Source organism: Pygoscelis adeliae, unplaced genomic scaffold (genome assembly GCF_000699105.1).
Source record: "Pygoscelis adeliae isolate BGI_AS28 unplaced genomic scaffold, ASM69910v1 Scaffold197, whole genome shotgun sequence".
NCBI classification, from domain to species: Eukaryota; Metazoa; Chordata; class Aves; order Sphenisciformes; family Spheniscidae; genus Pygoscelis; species Pygoscelis adeliae.
In genome coordinates, this window is record NW_008825105.1 from 123,559 (window position 1) to 137,280 (window position 13,722).

A 13,722-nucleotide genomic window follows, 5' to 3' on the forward strand; every position below is an offset into this window, starting at 1 on the left:
AGGGAGGTCTCTGCCATCACAAGGGCTGTGACTTGCTGTTGTGGCCCTGCCTCCCCCTGCCTCCCCCCTGCCTCCCCTCCCCTTGGGTAAGATCATGGTTGAGTGGCACCACTCAGCAGTAACCAAAGGTGCCAGATGCAAGCCCTTCTTTTTAAAAGTCCCTAACCAAAGGCGATATGTAGCTGTTGTAAGTAAGTGCCAAGAGCTGAACCGGAGCAATAAAGGAAACTATCAGGAAACCAGTAAAACCCAGCAGCTTTAGGACAGGTAAGCTGGATGCTGACAACGCGGGGACAGGCATGCCGCGAAGTCCCAAACCCACAAACGTTTGGGGTCTTCCCCGAGGCTGAGCAAAGGCGTGATGCTCTCGCCTCGCCACCGGCGTGACCCGCCGGATTGTCCCACTCGTTCAGTCTGCCCGTATCATCCCAAGAAGCTCACGGCCCTGCGGTGCTGCCCGTGTTAATGCTGTCCTTTCCCCTGCCACATGCTGCTGTCTGTCCCCAGCCACTTAACAGTGTCCTTCTGTCCTTCCCCAGAGCTCCAAAGAGGATGCTGACCTCGCCTACTCCGCCTTCCTCCTCACCTCCAGCAGCATCGCACAGGGCAGCTCCGAGGGGGACAGCGCTGCCCCGGCTGCGTCCCCTCCGAACTGGGAGGGCTAGATCTAAAGGCCAGGGACCAAGAGGTGGCAGCAACTGGGACCAGCTCTACCTTGAGGATCAGAGTGAGACATCAGCAAGCAGCACTGTTTATTGCTACCACAATTTGCTATGGCTTGACCTTTTTTTGCTTAAATTCAGCTTCGAGCGGTGATTTAGGAGGAATCGTTTGATGCCAAATGGGGTGGCTGGGCTGGAGGCGCAGGTCTGAGCGAGCGGGTCGAACTGGGAAATGGCATGGGCTCAAGTAGCTTAGTCCACCGACAGCCCCAGCCCCACCAGTGCCCCTCCAACACGGTGGGCTCTCAAAGGCCAGAAGGCGCATTTTAAAAAATCTCATTTTCTTTTAAAGGCAGCTGGAAAACCCTCTAGAACGACGACTCGCGCTTTTGATTCCTCTTAGCTTTCTCATCCAGAGGGCAGTACCTGCAGACCAGACATGGTCTGAAGTGTTTTTATGCACAAGCAATAAAGAATACCACTGGCTTTCAGCAGACCAGGGGGACTTGCAGTCCGTGGGAGGGCACAGGGAGAGTGCACCCAAAGAGGCTCAGTAAGGGTGCATTGGCGGCGGGGGGGGGGGCTTTCTCCTCCTCTTACTGCAGCATTATAGCATCACATCTGGTGTTGCAAATGGCACAGGACAGTAGAAGAAACCCACAATTAATGGAGATAAACAGGATGTTTTGAGTAATGTTTCTCACGTGCATTTCCATCAACAGTAGGAATTGATAACAACATGACATTAATTAGTACGATAACCTATCAGCAGCCTGTATAGCTGATTAGGCAATGGGCACTGGTGTTCGCTGGCACTGTATCCATTTGCATAGTACAGACCAAATTCCCCAGAGCAGCTGAACCAACCCATTTCTGACTTGGAGTCGGAACAACTGAGCCCAATCCGTGCTCCTCTGCCACAGAGCTACCCCGATGAAAACCCACCCTTTGCTTAATAAACCTGAGCCACACATCACTCACATATTTTCCCTGGCTGACTTCATGTTCATCCAGGCAGAAACGAGGATGACTATAATTAAATGTTGTCTCGTGGTCTTATTTTCAAGAGTGGATGACTAAACAGAGAAAAGTAATTTATTGATGCACAGATTTCCAAACAGCAGCACGACACTGCTGTCAGTTAGATACGGGTACAGAAAGCTGAATGCCCTGCACATAACGCAATGTAGGAAGCAGCAATGATGAAGAAGTTGTGACAAAGCAGAGAAGCAATTTTCCCTGAATGCCAGGAGTGGGATGGGCTGGTGCCTGCCTGGCTAAAGAGAGGGGCTGCGGAGGTGTCTGACGGGGCCAGAGCCGTTCAGGAGAGAAGGGGCAGAAACTGCACAAATAAATTCAAATTCCTGAGCCCATGTTGGTTATGTGCAGCTCTGATAGCAAGCCATAAAATATAAAGAGTGGGGAGCATCACCCTGGCTAGAGCCTGAGCTGATGGTCTCACAGTAACACCACAAGTGTATTTCTGTTTTAGTAAAATATTAGCTACACTTTAAAATGAAAACAGTATGGTAGTTCAGCAAGATGTCAGGCAACGGCTGTTTGCGTTAGCCTGCAGACACAGAGTTTTCATCAAGGATAAACAACAAATTATGCCTGAATCACGTACCTCCCCACAGTAAGCGCTGAGATGAGCTTGGCTCACTGCGAGTAGGAGGGCAGCAGCTCCAGTGGTATTTGTGTTTCCCCGCCCAGCCCTACATTTGTGTTTTCAGGGCTGCTCTCCCATCCACATCGCAATAGTCATCACCTTACTGATACCAAGGCTAGGACCTCAAATGTCAGGTTATTACTCATCTGCCTCATGTCCTGGGCTGCATCCCCTCGGCAGCACGGTGGAAAGGGGCTTGAATATCGGAAAAGGTGAGGAGGGGCCAGGACAGGTCTGCGCCTGCCTGGAGTTGCTGGAAGTGAATGAATTGTTCTGGTGCAATAGGAAAGGCGTGCACTCGGAAAGTGTCCCCCGGGGGTGAGCAGTCATAAAGCTGCAGGAAAACGCTAAGGTTTGGAAATTTCTGAGAGGAGAAAACCCCTTTCGCTCTCCCTTCACAAATCCGTTTCCTCTTCAACCTGCCCGCCGGCGTCCTTTTCTCAGCTCTGCTCCTCCCGCACTGTGCTGGGAGCAGCCAGAATGAGCTAAACTCCCGGGAGAGGTGCAGAGGGCGAGAAATGTGGATGGGCTGAGCAGCCTGCCAGTCGGCTTTGCCTGCACCCCTCAGCCCCAGCAGCTGCCTGCCCATGGCTCTTGCTCCTTCCCACCGCTGACACTTCCATCTGGCACCTCATTTCCAAAGGGGCACGTCCCTGGGCTGCTGCAGTGCTTTGCAGCGGATGGGAAAGTGTAAACTTAAGTTTGACATGAAAGCAATAAAACATGCGTGGATTGAGGCATGCAACCCTCCGCACAGGATACAAAACCAATGAAATCTGATAAATAATAATAATTGTGACAGAGTAAGCTGAGGACGTGGAATAAAACCCACACTTCTCACTCAAGCTGTGATCTAGAGCCCACCATGATCAATGGAAAGGTCCACAGGGACCTCACCAAGCAGCTCCATCTCCTTCACCAGACTGTTTGCCAAACAAGCCAACTGATTTCCTTTGGTCAGTGATAAGCTGTGGTGTCTCATTACGTTACCGCTTCATTCCTAAAGTTTTTTCTTTAACAGAAAGTCATGGTACGTGCAAGATACCTGTCATTTTTCAATGGTTAATTTCAAAGATGATGGTGTTGAAGATCGGCTTTCGTGACCACTGACAGAGCGTGGAGGGGTGTATTCATCCGTTTATGCCCTGGCACCAGGACAAATGAAAGTCACACTGCAAAACCACATGAGAAAGCAAATTAAAAGAATCAAAGCCCTGAGAAGCTTTCCTTTGGCATAAGCAAATATTTGAGGAAGGATAGTGAGCAATCAAGGTGATCTTTCCTTTAAAAGTGAATCACCAAATCCCGCTCAGCGTGAAGTACATGCATATATGCTATAGGCAAATGCTGGTGAACTCACCCCACCAGGTCACCAACCAAGCCTTTTTGGGAAGGGACAAGGAGTCTCCTCCTCCTCTGCAGCTCCTCATTCTGCTGGCACCTGATGAAAGGCACAGCGCCCACCGGACTGACGCGAGGCTCTGGTGACGCACAGTGTGCTGCCGGAGGTCTTGGCCAGGGTCCCCCTGTGATGGGGATGAAACCAAAGCAGTACACTGTCCTTGAGGACACAAGGACCTTATTCCATAACAACAAAATCCTGTTAAAGAGCCTCTTCTGCAGCTAAAGCCTTCCCTGTGTCGCCTCTGCAGCATCACTAGAAATTGCCCAAGCTGGGAACAGCCAGCCCTCCGTCCATCCCAGCTGCTGAAGCTTGCCTGTGCCTGTGGGCAGGAAAGGGAGAGCTGGAGAGTGTTGGACTGTCCCATGGGAACAGAGGTGCTGAGAAGAGGTTTGTGCAAGCCTGAAGGATTCAGACCTAGAAGCAATGACTCGACCCGAACAGCAATAAGAGCTGCTCAGAGCCAGGGGTGAGCATGCAGTGCGCCCTGGTTGTGCTCATGCCACCACAGCCGGCAGGAGTTTTGGTACACCTTGCTCAGCTTAGTTGATCCCTAGAGCAAAACGCACCAAGCCAGAGATCTACCCTCCAGTCTTACTCAAGCCTTACGTCTAATGAATGCAGCAGTAAGACTTTATCACTTGAAATATTTGGACTAGAGTGCTAATAAGCAGCATTTACCTGGGCCCTGACACCAGGAGTATGTAACACCTCCTGGCTGCTTGGAGAGTTGATCTGGGTGGTCTTGGTTCATTTATTAACACATTAGTCCCCTGCCGTTGTCAGATACTGCAGCGATATGTGTGTTAACACCTTGTGGGAAAACACATTGGAAAAGGGACCTGGAGCGTGCAGAACCAGTGGGTACCAGCAATGTGTGTGCAGCCACTGGAGGCTAAAAGAGGTGAAAACAGACCACAGCTATACATATATACACAATAAAAATGGTCTCGTGGACAAGCTGGGGTGATTTAGTATCGTTCGGGTCTAAACTTTGGTATGCCCTCTCTGGTATGCCAGGAACGATGCATCACCTCTGGGATGCTAGCATTACCAGGAGTGACAGTATCTGCTATCAAAGGGCACCACAGTGAATTCAGAAAGTTTCACCAACAAGAAACACATAATTCCTCAGAATTTTGACAAACAGACTCAGCACAGTTTCAGGTGGGGTTTATTTACAGTAATTGCAACAGATTTCCACAAAACTTGCTACTGAGTGTCAGTAAATTACACAATACGTACAAGAACCTTTTTCTATTCAGCAACCACATATCTTGCATAGAAAGTTTTCTTTTACTGATAAGGCTCAAAATATCATCTCAAAAGGAAACACAGATTTCTAAGGCCTGACATACCTGCTAGGACCTATTCTTGGAAGCTTTTCTCACCCTGTGCACCTTGTTTCAGCCACAGCGATCAGCTGCAGCAGTTGCATAAGACTGAGCCCAGGTTTGTGAGCACTGCTCTGCAGCATTAACTACACCAGAGTAGTTCCAGCAGGCACACTCAGAACTCGAGTATACATTCCCTATACAAAAATTTTATAATTTAAACAATACTTTCATTAAATGATCACAGCTTATGTCTGCTAGCAAGAGAAATCCTTTTAGATTTTCCCTTGGAGAGCATCCTTTGATAGAAGTCTGCTAAGCGAGTGCTATGCTGATTTGATCAAACTCGGTATTTCCATCTTAATGCAAGACTCTGCCGATGCATTCGCCTATGTACCTGGCTAGCAAAACACTCAGTGTTTGAGTGAACACAGCTGCAATCAGTGAGAAGCTGCGCTGGTTGATACAGTACATTGTTTTCCCGTTCACCGCTGGTGCGTGCAATGTCCCAGCAGCTTTGTTAGCCCCGGCCATTGGTGGGTCGTTAATGCCTTCTGCTCTCTAACGAGATTTCTCCAGCCAGTCTAGTAGGATGTCCAGCTCACCCAGGGATTTAATTGCTGCAGATGTGACATTCAGCTGAAATGGTATAAAGGAACAAGTTGTAAGCAAAGATAGGGGGTACAACCCAATGTAAAGAGAATCCGAATATCTGCGTTAATTACTAGACTTAGTCATCAACTTACCCCTTCGTAGTTCACAAGTATTTGCTTAAATTTCTTAGCGGATTCCTGTCCACACATGCACTTATTTTGCTCATGCTAGAAAAGTAAGATAGAATTCATTAGGTTTGGGGTTAATTTTTAAAAATAAGAGATCAGTTTCTAATTATGCTGGAAATTACTGTATAGACTGAGACCTTGTTAAACTCTGGAAAAGGCTGCAGGTCCTTAAATCAGACTTCAGCTAAGAACAGAGTTTACTTTCATAAACAGAGGGACAGGATAAATATCTTTCTTAAGAACTAACGTGGGAGTTGGCTGATGAGTGGCAAGTATAAAAATTTCTCAGCAGACATACTCAGTCTTCACATCATGCTTCTTTGTATTCTTGTTAAAAACATTTTTATAAATAAAGATTTTGTAACTTTATAAAACACTTAGGTTTATTTATATACCAAATACTAACAGATGAAACTAAACCATGGCAATACCCAAGACTTACACACTGCCCAAGTTTCCTCTTCACGCTGAGGAAGGAGTTGGCTATGCTGCTGATTTTTCGGTTGACATACGAATCCTCGGTCTTGCAGTGTTTGAAGACTTTGTCCACGTAGAAGTTGAAGAGGTGATGGGTGATGCAGCATCTATCTGAAGACTTAAGGAATAAATTTCATTTTTAAAAGGTCTCCCAAAGTGCGTTAAACCCATAGTCGCCAGCCTTTCTGCCCCGCTCTAGAACAACCCATCTCTAACCCCAAGCATGGTAGCCAAGCACAGCAGGATGTTTTGACTCATATAAAACTTTTTCAGTGATGCTTGATGTAAATTGATCATATATATAGGAAATTATTTTAGACTGATTTTCCAGGAGATCCATCCTCAGCAGGTCTCATTGAGTCAACAAAATAATTAGCTGATTTTGTAGCTGGGTATTAGAGGCTGAAACCTGAAGCAGTGGCCCATGTCTAGTGCCTTAGAGTTTAAGAGAGCTGCAAAATACTTATTTATAATATATTTCACCTCCCAAGACCACATTCACCTGCTTTTGGATTCTTTAATAGCTTTCTACCCAAATCCTGATTCACCTCGCTATGCCTCCACTGGCCGAGGTGGAGGGCAGCCACAGCTAAAGCTCCTGTAAGTGGAGCATCATGTGCAACAAAAAAAAATCTCTGCCCACCATTTCTGGAAAGCCAGTCAGGGTGAAAGCCCGATGCAGGAACCGGCAGTGGGACACCCACCTCTTTTCACATACGTGATCCGCATCACTTTATCCTCCCTGACCTGCGCTGTCTGCCAGCGTCTGTGTTTCGCTGGAACTTAGAAGTCATGGTATTAAATAACTTCCCCAAATGCCCTGAGCTGGTACACCTCATGACCGCTGTTAGGATGCTAGCTGGTCAAAATTATTCAGAGAAAAACTGGAGACACAATAAGGACACCTACCTTAACCCTGTGCAGAGAGTGCGGGTAAGACAAGATGCTCAGGGTCCTGATGGGGTCTCTGGCTTGCTGCACGGGAGAAGAGAGAGATGGTGATGTACGTGCTGGCTCCAGAGGTGCTTTGGGAGCACCTGACTACAGAGCTTCCCAGCTCCACAAAAGCCCAGAGCAATACTTACGATGTTGGCTTTAATTGCGGTGAAACCAGACCTAATCTCAGTCACGCTCATTGAAATCCTGCAGGGTCCAAAGTGGAAGATTTTGTTCCCAGCTGTCGGCGTCAAATTCAGCCAGCATGACATGGAGAAGAGGTAGAGGAACAAGTGGGATCCTTTCATGTTGCTGCAGGATGCAAGCATGGCCGGCTGCCTGGGAGACCTGTTCAAGGAAGACAATATTGCCTCTCTATCTTTCCTAAATAACACAGTTGTGATATTTATGAAAATATACAAGTTTTATGTAGTACTTGTATATGTACACGTGCATTAAAAAACCCACACCAATTAGTATCTCTTACCCATTCCTTCTTTATTCCCCAAGTGCAAGAGAAAAAGAAAAAAAAAACCCAAAAAACAAATATTTTACAAAAGATACCAAAAGAAGAAAAAGAAAAAAAAAATACCACTAAAAGATTGCATGTAAATAGATCAAGTTGTTCTGAAAATTTTTCATCAGAAAAAATAAATACAGATAAATTAAACATTTAAAAGTCTACTGACTCAGAGCAGCAGGAGGTAACTGCACCTGAAAGCAGCAGATCCCGAAGCCCGATCACAAAAGAAAATGCTTTCCCTCAGAAATAGCTCACTTCAAATGCAAGTTCTGTTAGCACTGAAAATTAAGGTTATTAATGAAAAAAAAAACCTTTCAGAGACACGTTATAGGAATACAAGGAAATATACATGAGCACATAGAGCAAAAGGGTAAAATCAGTATTTTACCTTGTTCTTTGATGTGGGTTCATCTGTCTTTCTGACATCTGACCTGAAGAGCTCCGAAGAAAGCGTTTTTATCCAGGTATCGGGAGGAAATAACTCTTGGATTAACTTTTGGGATTTTTCTTGCTTTTCCCAGCATGTATTTCCCTTTGTGATTTACTGAATTAATGAGCTAGTGAAAGGGACCAACTCTCTCACCCACAGGTGTTTCCCTAACCTACGGAGGCGGGAAATCTTGGCATTGCTGTATCATTTTTCATTCGGGAAGAAGGACGGGATGAGAAGGATGGGGGGTTACATCCCCAAAACGCCAAGCTCGGGGACTTCCCCCGGCACAGAGCTGTGCCGCCAAGGCCCCCCTGGAGAGGGGCCGTTCCTGGTTCCCACAGAGGCGTCGGGGTGTGGGAAGCCGAGCAGCATCACCCCCCTGGGACGCCAGTGGTCCAAACCCCCCAAGGTAGGAGGATTTCTGGCAGTAGGACATGGCGTGCTATTAAAATAGTGTGACTCAGAAAGTTGGCAAGACCTTTCTCCATCACTGTCCTGGCACACAGGGCCTTCACCCGCCGGGTATGGGGGGACCCTGCTCTCAGGCTTGCTCCTCAGGTGGGTGGACACTTCTCTCCATCTGCACGTCCCTGGTATTTGGAGGCTGGAGATGCTCCGGTACAAGAGGGCAGGGCTTTGGGATGACACAGCTCCCACCGCGATGCCAGAAGTCACTTGGTTTTCAGAGCACGGTTGACTTATGTGATCATTATGCACAGTCCAAAGCTATCACCCTGCAGAAGGACAGAAATTTCACTCAAACCTTTAAAAGTCCGCCAGCCCAGCGGCAGCAGGGAAGTTCTACCCACAAGCAAAGGCTTTGACTGCAAAGCCTATGATTACCCTGCCGCAAGCATTAGCTGCTGAGCAAAACTGATGCAGCCAAGGTCCTCGAGCAGACCAGGCATGTTCTCATAGCGACGTTTCAGATCCAGGCTGTCCCCGGGGAACCAGGGTTTGCCAGTTGGGGCATGCTGTCACATGAATGTGGCAGTACTGGTGCAAAACCCAGGCTGGTTCACCATGCTGTTGGCTCTGAGGCTAGTTTGGTTGTTTCTGTAACCCCTCTGGAGACAGCTAAGTTTAGTCTACAAACAAAAATGAGAGTTAAAAAAACTTCTTGGTCTACCTGTACCCGATAGAGAAGGTCAGATGGACTTAGAGGGCATGGAGGTGGCAAAGACGCCCCTCTAATCCCACAGCCAACCTCCAGAGCAGCCACGATGCTCTGGGTGAGAGCAGCAACCTGAGCATGTGCCTGTTGCAATGCAGGTATATCTTGTGTGCCACTGCCTGTGGGCCAGGGCTGTTCTATAAAGTTTTGCTGGGTGAGTAATTTATTGATAACCAAGCTCAATCTTGAGCATATATCCGTCATCAGAGGAAGACTAGGCAAATAGATTTTATGCCCAGGCTAGTCATAGTATTGCATACAGCATTGCTGAAACTACCCCAAATGCACCAAACGTGCCTCTCTCATCCCTGTGCCTTTGCACTGTAAAAGCAAACAGCTAAAAGGCAGGTCCAAATCTGCAGCAGGTTGCATTTGCCCTTGCTGAGGTGTTGGAGGGATCCTCAGCAGCACAAGGCTGTTAATCTCTGCCTTCCTCCCCCAATTCCCAGCTGCTGCCTGTAATTGCAGCGAAAGTTTCACTTGGAGCAGGGGAAGCAGCACCGGCAGCGTTCCCAGGCAGCCCGGTGCACACCCAGCCTCGGTGAGGAAACGAGGGAAGAGGCAATGAGTTCTTACTTAATTATGTAAATTGCAGATGAGAAGGGATTTCTTCTTTTTTTCCTTTTCGTAACTGAACTGACGCTTAAGACAGGTCAGCCAAATGCCAGCAGGCAAGAAACAGTCATGGGTTAAAAATTGCCAGCCATGCTGGTGGAGGAAAGATGCTGGGGTGATAGGGGAACAGGAGTGAAATGTTGTATTATCGGGGTCCTTGCTCCATTACAGACCTCTGCGTGGTGCTGGGCGGGCGTCCCTTGGCACTGACCTGTCACTGACCATTTGCAAAGCAGAGGCGATAGCGTGACCCTCACCACAAGGGCAAGGAGGAGGAGATCCACGTCAGAGGAGGGGAGACAATCCAGGTGGTTTTTCATTTCTGGTTAAGTATGTGTGCAATGGTGGCGATTGATTACCCCAAGTGCTGGACCTGGGGGAGACCTGAAACCCTCGCATTTTGGAGCAGACGGGATGGCACCAGCAGGGATCTCGACGTGCGTTGGACCAAGTCCTGATGGAAGCGAATCACCCACGCTTGGCTTTCCCCAGGCAGCCTGCCTAAGGGAGGCTCTCATCTACCTGCCAGCTACAGCATCATGAAAATATCCTCAATAAAACAGCAAGCCATTTCTCACATGCTCTGGGAAGGAAGAGGAAAAGGAGAAATAGGGATTTCTGAAACACAGCAGTGTGATGATGCAGATGAGCTCAGATAGTAAAATAGGAACTGACTCCCCCAGGCGCTCTCAGAATAATTAAGCCTTTCACGGACGGCAGCGCTGGGGAGCGCGCTGGGAGCGGGGAAGTGGTCCTCTCCCCGGGAACCCTGCCAGGCAACTCCCAGCTAAAATGAGGGCTCCTCCCTCGGGATTTTATGGTAGGCACGTTGTGACAGGGCACACTAAAAGTAGTTACGACCCAAATAACAAGCAAAGGCAGCATACAGGGTTGTCAGCCAGCTGCCACCATGCTAGGGAATTAAAAACTAAGCCCTGTGTACCACTAGCTTGTCATTTATATAAACTCCGACCACTGCCAGGACCAATGCTCAGCCTCACCCCGCCATGAAGACAACCGCCTTCACGTCACCGCAGAGCTGGCATCACTGCTATGGTAACAGAAACAGCTCAATTACAGCAGAACACACCAGACTGCTGCAGACAAATGGCTTGTTGAAACGACTAATGAAGCAGATGTTCCTGGAGAGCCCGGGAGCATGACAGGAGACGAGACACCTACTCACTGACAGCCGGTTGTGTCGGGGAAATTCAGCAGCAGCTCCCGGCCCTGCTCCAGCATTGTCACTGGAGAGCCATGTCCTGCACACACCACTTACCGTGACTTACTGCAGTCCTGCTCAGCGTGATCCGCTGCTGACCCAGCTCCACATTTATTCACTTCAAATATCCAAAAGCTTTTCTTTTATCCTAAAAAAAAAAAATCCCTAAAAAAAAAAAAAATCAGACTGTTCTGATCTGCGGGAGCCGTGCTGTCAAGAACTGACCACAGGCACACGTTAACACTAGATTTCCAGTAAAGTGTTTCAGAGTCATAAGGTACCAGTTTCAATAGTGCATTTCAATGTAGTTTCATGCTATAAGAAGATCTGATAATACTTTACAGACCATTCTTGGTTTGCCATTCTTTGTCATTACTCATAGTTCACAGCAGCTTTAGGTACACCAGCATTTCAGATATGAAGCTGATAATGATTTGTACACAGATCCCCAGAACTAGACAATATGAATGACAGAAATGCCTTCAGTAATTTTAATAAAAGAAAAATCAAGACTTAATAACAAAGTCCAGCAACAGTATCTGAACTCAGGAACTCTTCCTGACATCCTTCAGGAGAAGATCCACAAAAAGACAACTCGGCCACCTGGAACAAAAATGCTTGTAGGATTTTACATCTCTCCTGGTAATACTGTAGCTCACCAAAACCCTTGCCAAAGGAACAAAATTCTGTTTCCACAGGCAGAAGAAAATGTTTCCACTTGGTTTTGATGCACTAGAGTAATTTCTTACATATTTGCAGTGGTGCAAATTGTCAGACAGCCCTATCCTAATCATAGCTGGGCGCTAATGGGAAGATTGACTGTAGCAGTGGTGCTATGCTGCAGCTCTGAGTAGTTCTCAGCGCCTTAAAAACCAGAGGTTTAATTGTCAAGCAATCACCCGGCCCTCCAATCCAGGGCCATTTCAAATCTCGTTTGAACAAGTGCTAATCTGGCACGGTCCTCTCGAAACCCAGGGAATCACACCAGCACCCAGATGGGTGTCATCCGCCCCGTCATCACGCTTTCCATTAGCTTCTGCACCAATGCGCTTTGCTCTTCGCGATGGAAACGTGCTCCGCGGCTGCCAGCGCCCTCTCCCAGCCTCCGAAAATCTGGCTGCTCTTCTCCCTCTTAATTAGTGCAGTTCATTATCGACAGAAACCAGGGGCCGGTTACCTTGCAAGCTCGCCAGCCCTGCCACTCGCTCAGCCCCAGCTCTGCAATGCTGCTGACAAAAGTAAAAAATTGTTTTTCTCGGTAAACTCATCAAATGACTCAGAAAAAACTCTGCAAGGAGTTATCGGCTGATAGGTGTGGTACATTGTGTGCCCTCTTCTTGGTCACGTTTCTAACCATAACCACTTGAATAATTCTGAAAATCAAGCACTGAGTACTGCCTTTTAGGGAGTGACAGGCTAAGCGCGGCTCAGCTCAATGAAATGCAGCTTTTATTCAGCCCAGCACAGGAGATGTCCAAAGCCAAGGGAGAAAAACTTCAGGTTGTTTTCCAGGATCTCTTCCCGAGCAGCTCATGCACAGGGCTCTCAGCAGCTCTAGGACCTGCCCTCGTGGGCAGAGCAGCTCCTTTCCCAGCGCTGAGGGGCTTCGGGGCTGAGAGCGAGCCTTGGAGGGTGTCCCCAACCCCGAGATGATGTCTGAACCATCCTGGTTTAGGGCATTGCCCACAACTGTCCCTCCGGGGCTGTTTCTGCTGTTTCCTGTTACCTGCAGCCCAGCCCAAGACGTCCCCGGGTGCATGTCTCACCAGCAAGGACACAGAGCCGCCTCCCCTGGGAAGCACCTCTCCGTTGCTGTGGGTGGCCCCGGGCTCACCCCATCCTCGCTGGCTGTCCTTGGCCGGGTCATGGTTGCCAGCCGGCTGCACAGGGCTGCACGTCACAGAAAATGACACTGCCTCAGCCACCGCCTTCACGGAGGAGATGTGACACTCGTCTGCGTGACTCACCAATGGCAGTGCTGCTGCCAAGCCAGGATTTCACCCAAAGAGGGTAAAAAACAAAAAAAAATGCAAAAAAGAGTGCGTCCCCCCCGCAAGATTCACCTTTGTGGAAGGGGAAAAGCGTCGTGGAGGATCTTGTACACCGACATGTTTTCTGTTCTGCAGAAAACCATTAATTTAGTCACCAGGGTGAGGGGTGTTGAAGGTTAGATACTTGCTTCCCCTGTTTTGATAAAATGTGAACTCATATTTTGGTTATCACAAATGGCATCTTCCCCAAAGGGAAATGCATATTTCAGGTCTTTACAGTTTAATAATACAGCTAAAGAGCAGCTCCTGCTAGCTTTTCTCCAACTGTCCATCACTTGGGTTTCAGCAGCCACCTCTGTGCCCAGGGATTCCTCTGCCCTGCAAAGCCCACGTGCAAAGTGCGTGTTCAGAAAGTCACAAGTCCAGCCAAAGCGCTGCTGTGCTCAAAATCAGGCAAGTGCATGAGCTGTGTGCGGTGCTAGGGACCAGACCAGGGGAGTTC

The 13,722-nt window shown here is 48.2% G+C and overlaps 2 protein-coding genes across 2 annotated transcripts in view; one reads left to right on the forward strand and one right to left on the reverse strand.

The window, feature by feature from the left end:
* PIGR (polymeric immunoglobulin receptor) overlaps positions 1-665 on the forward strand; it is a 6,865-nt gene extending 6,200 nt beyond the window's left edge. The window contains exon 10 of the mRNA XM_009327426.1: positions 540-665. Within this exon, the coding sequence (XP_009325701.1) occupies positions 540-665 (126 nt within the window). The remainder of the gene's footprint in view (positions 1-539) is intronic.
* A 4,963-nt stretch (positions 666-5,628) lies between these two features.
* LOC103919842 (interleukin-20-like) lies at positions 5,629-8,307 on the reverse strand. Its single transcript, XM_009327427.1, has 6 exons — positions 8,174-8,307; positions 7,412-7,610; positions 7,236-7,301; positions 6,292-6,444; positions 5,814-5,888; positions 5,629-5,706 (listed from the first exon to the last, which is right to left on the reverse strand). Exons 1-6 carry the CDS (start codon positions 8,209-8,211, stop codon positions 5,629-5,631), a joined length of 609 nt encoding a protein of 202 aa, XP_009325702.1. The 5' UTR covers positions 8,212-8,307.
* Between the last annotated feature and the right edge of the window lie 5,415 nt (positions 8,308-13,722).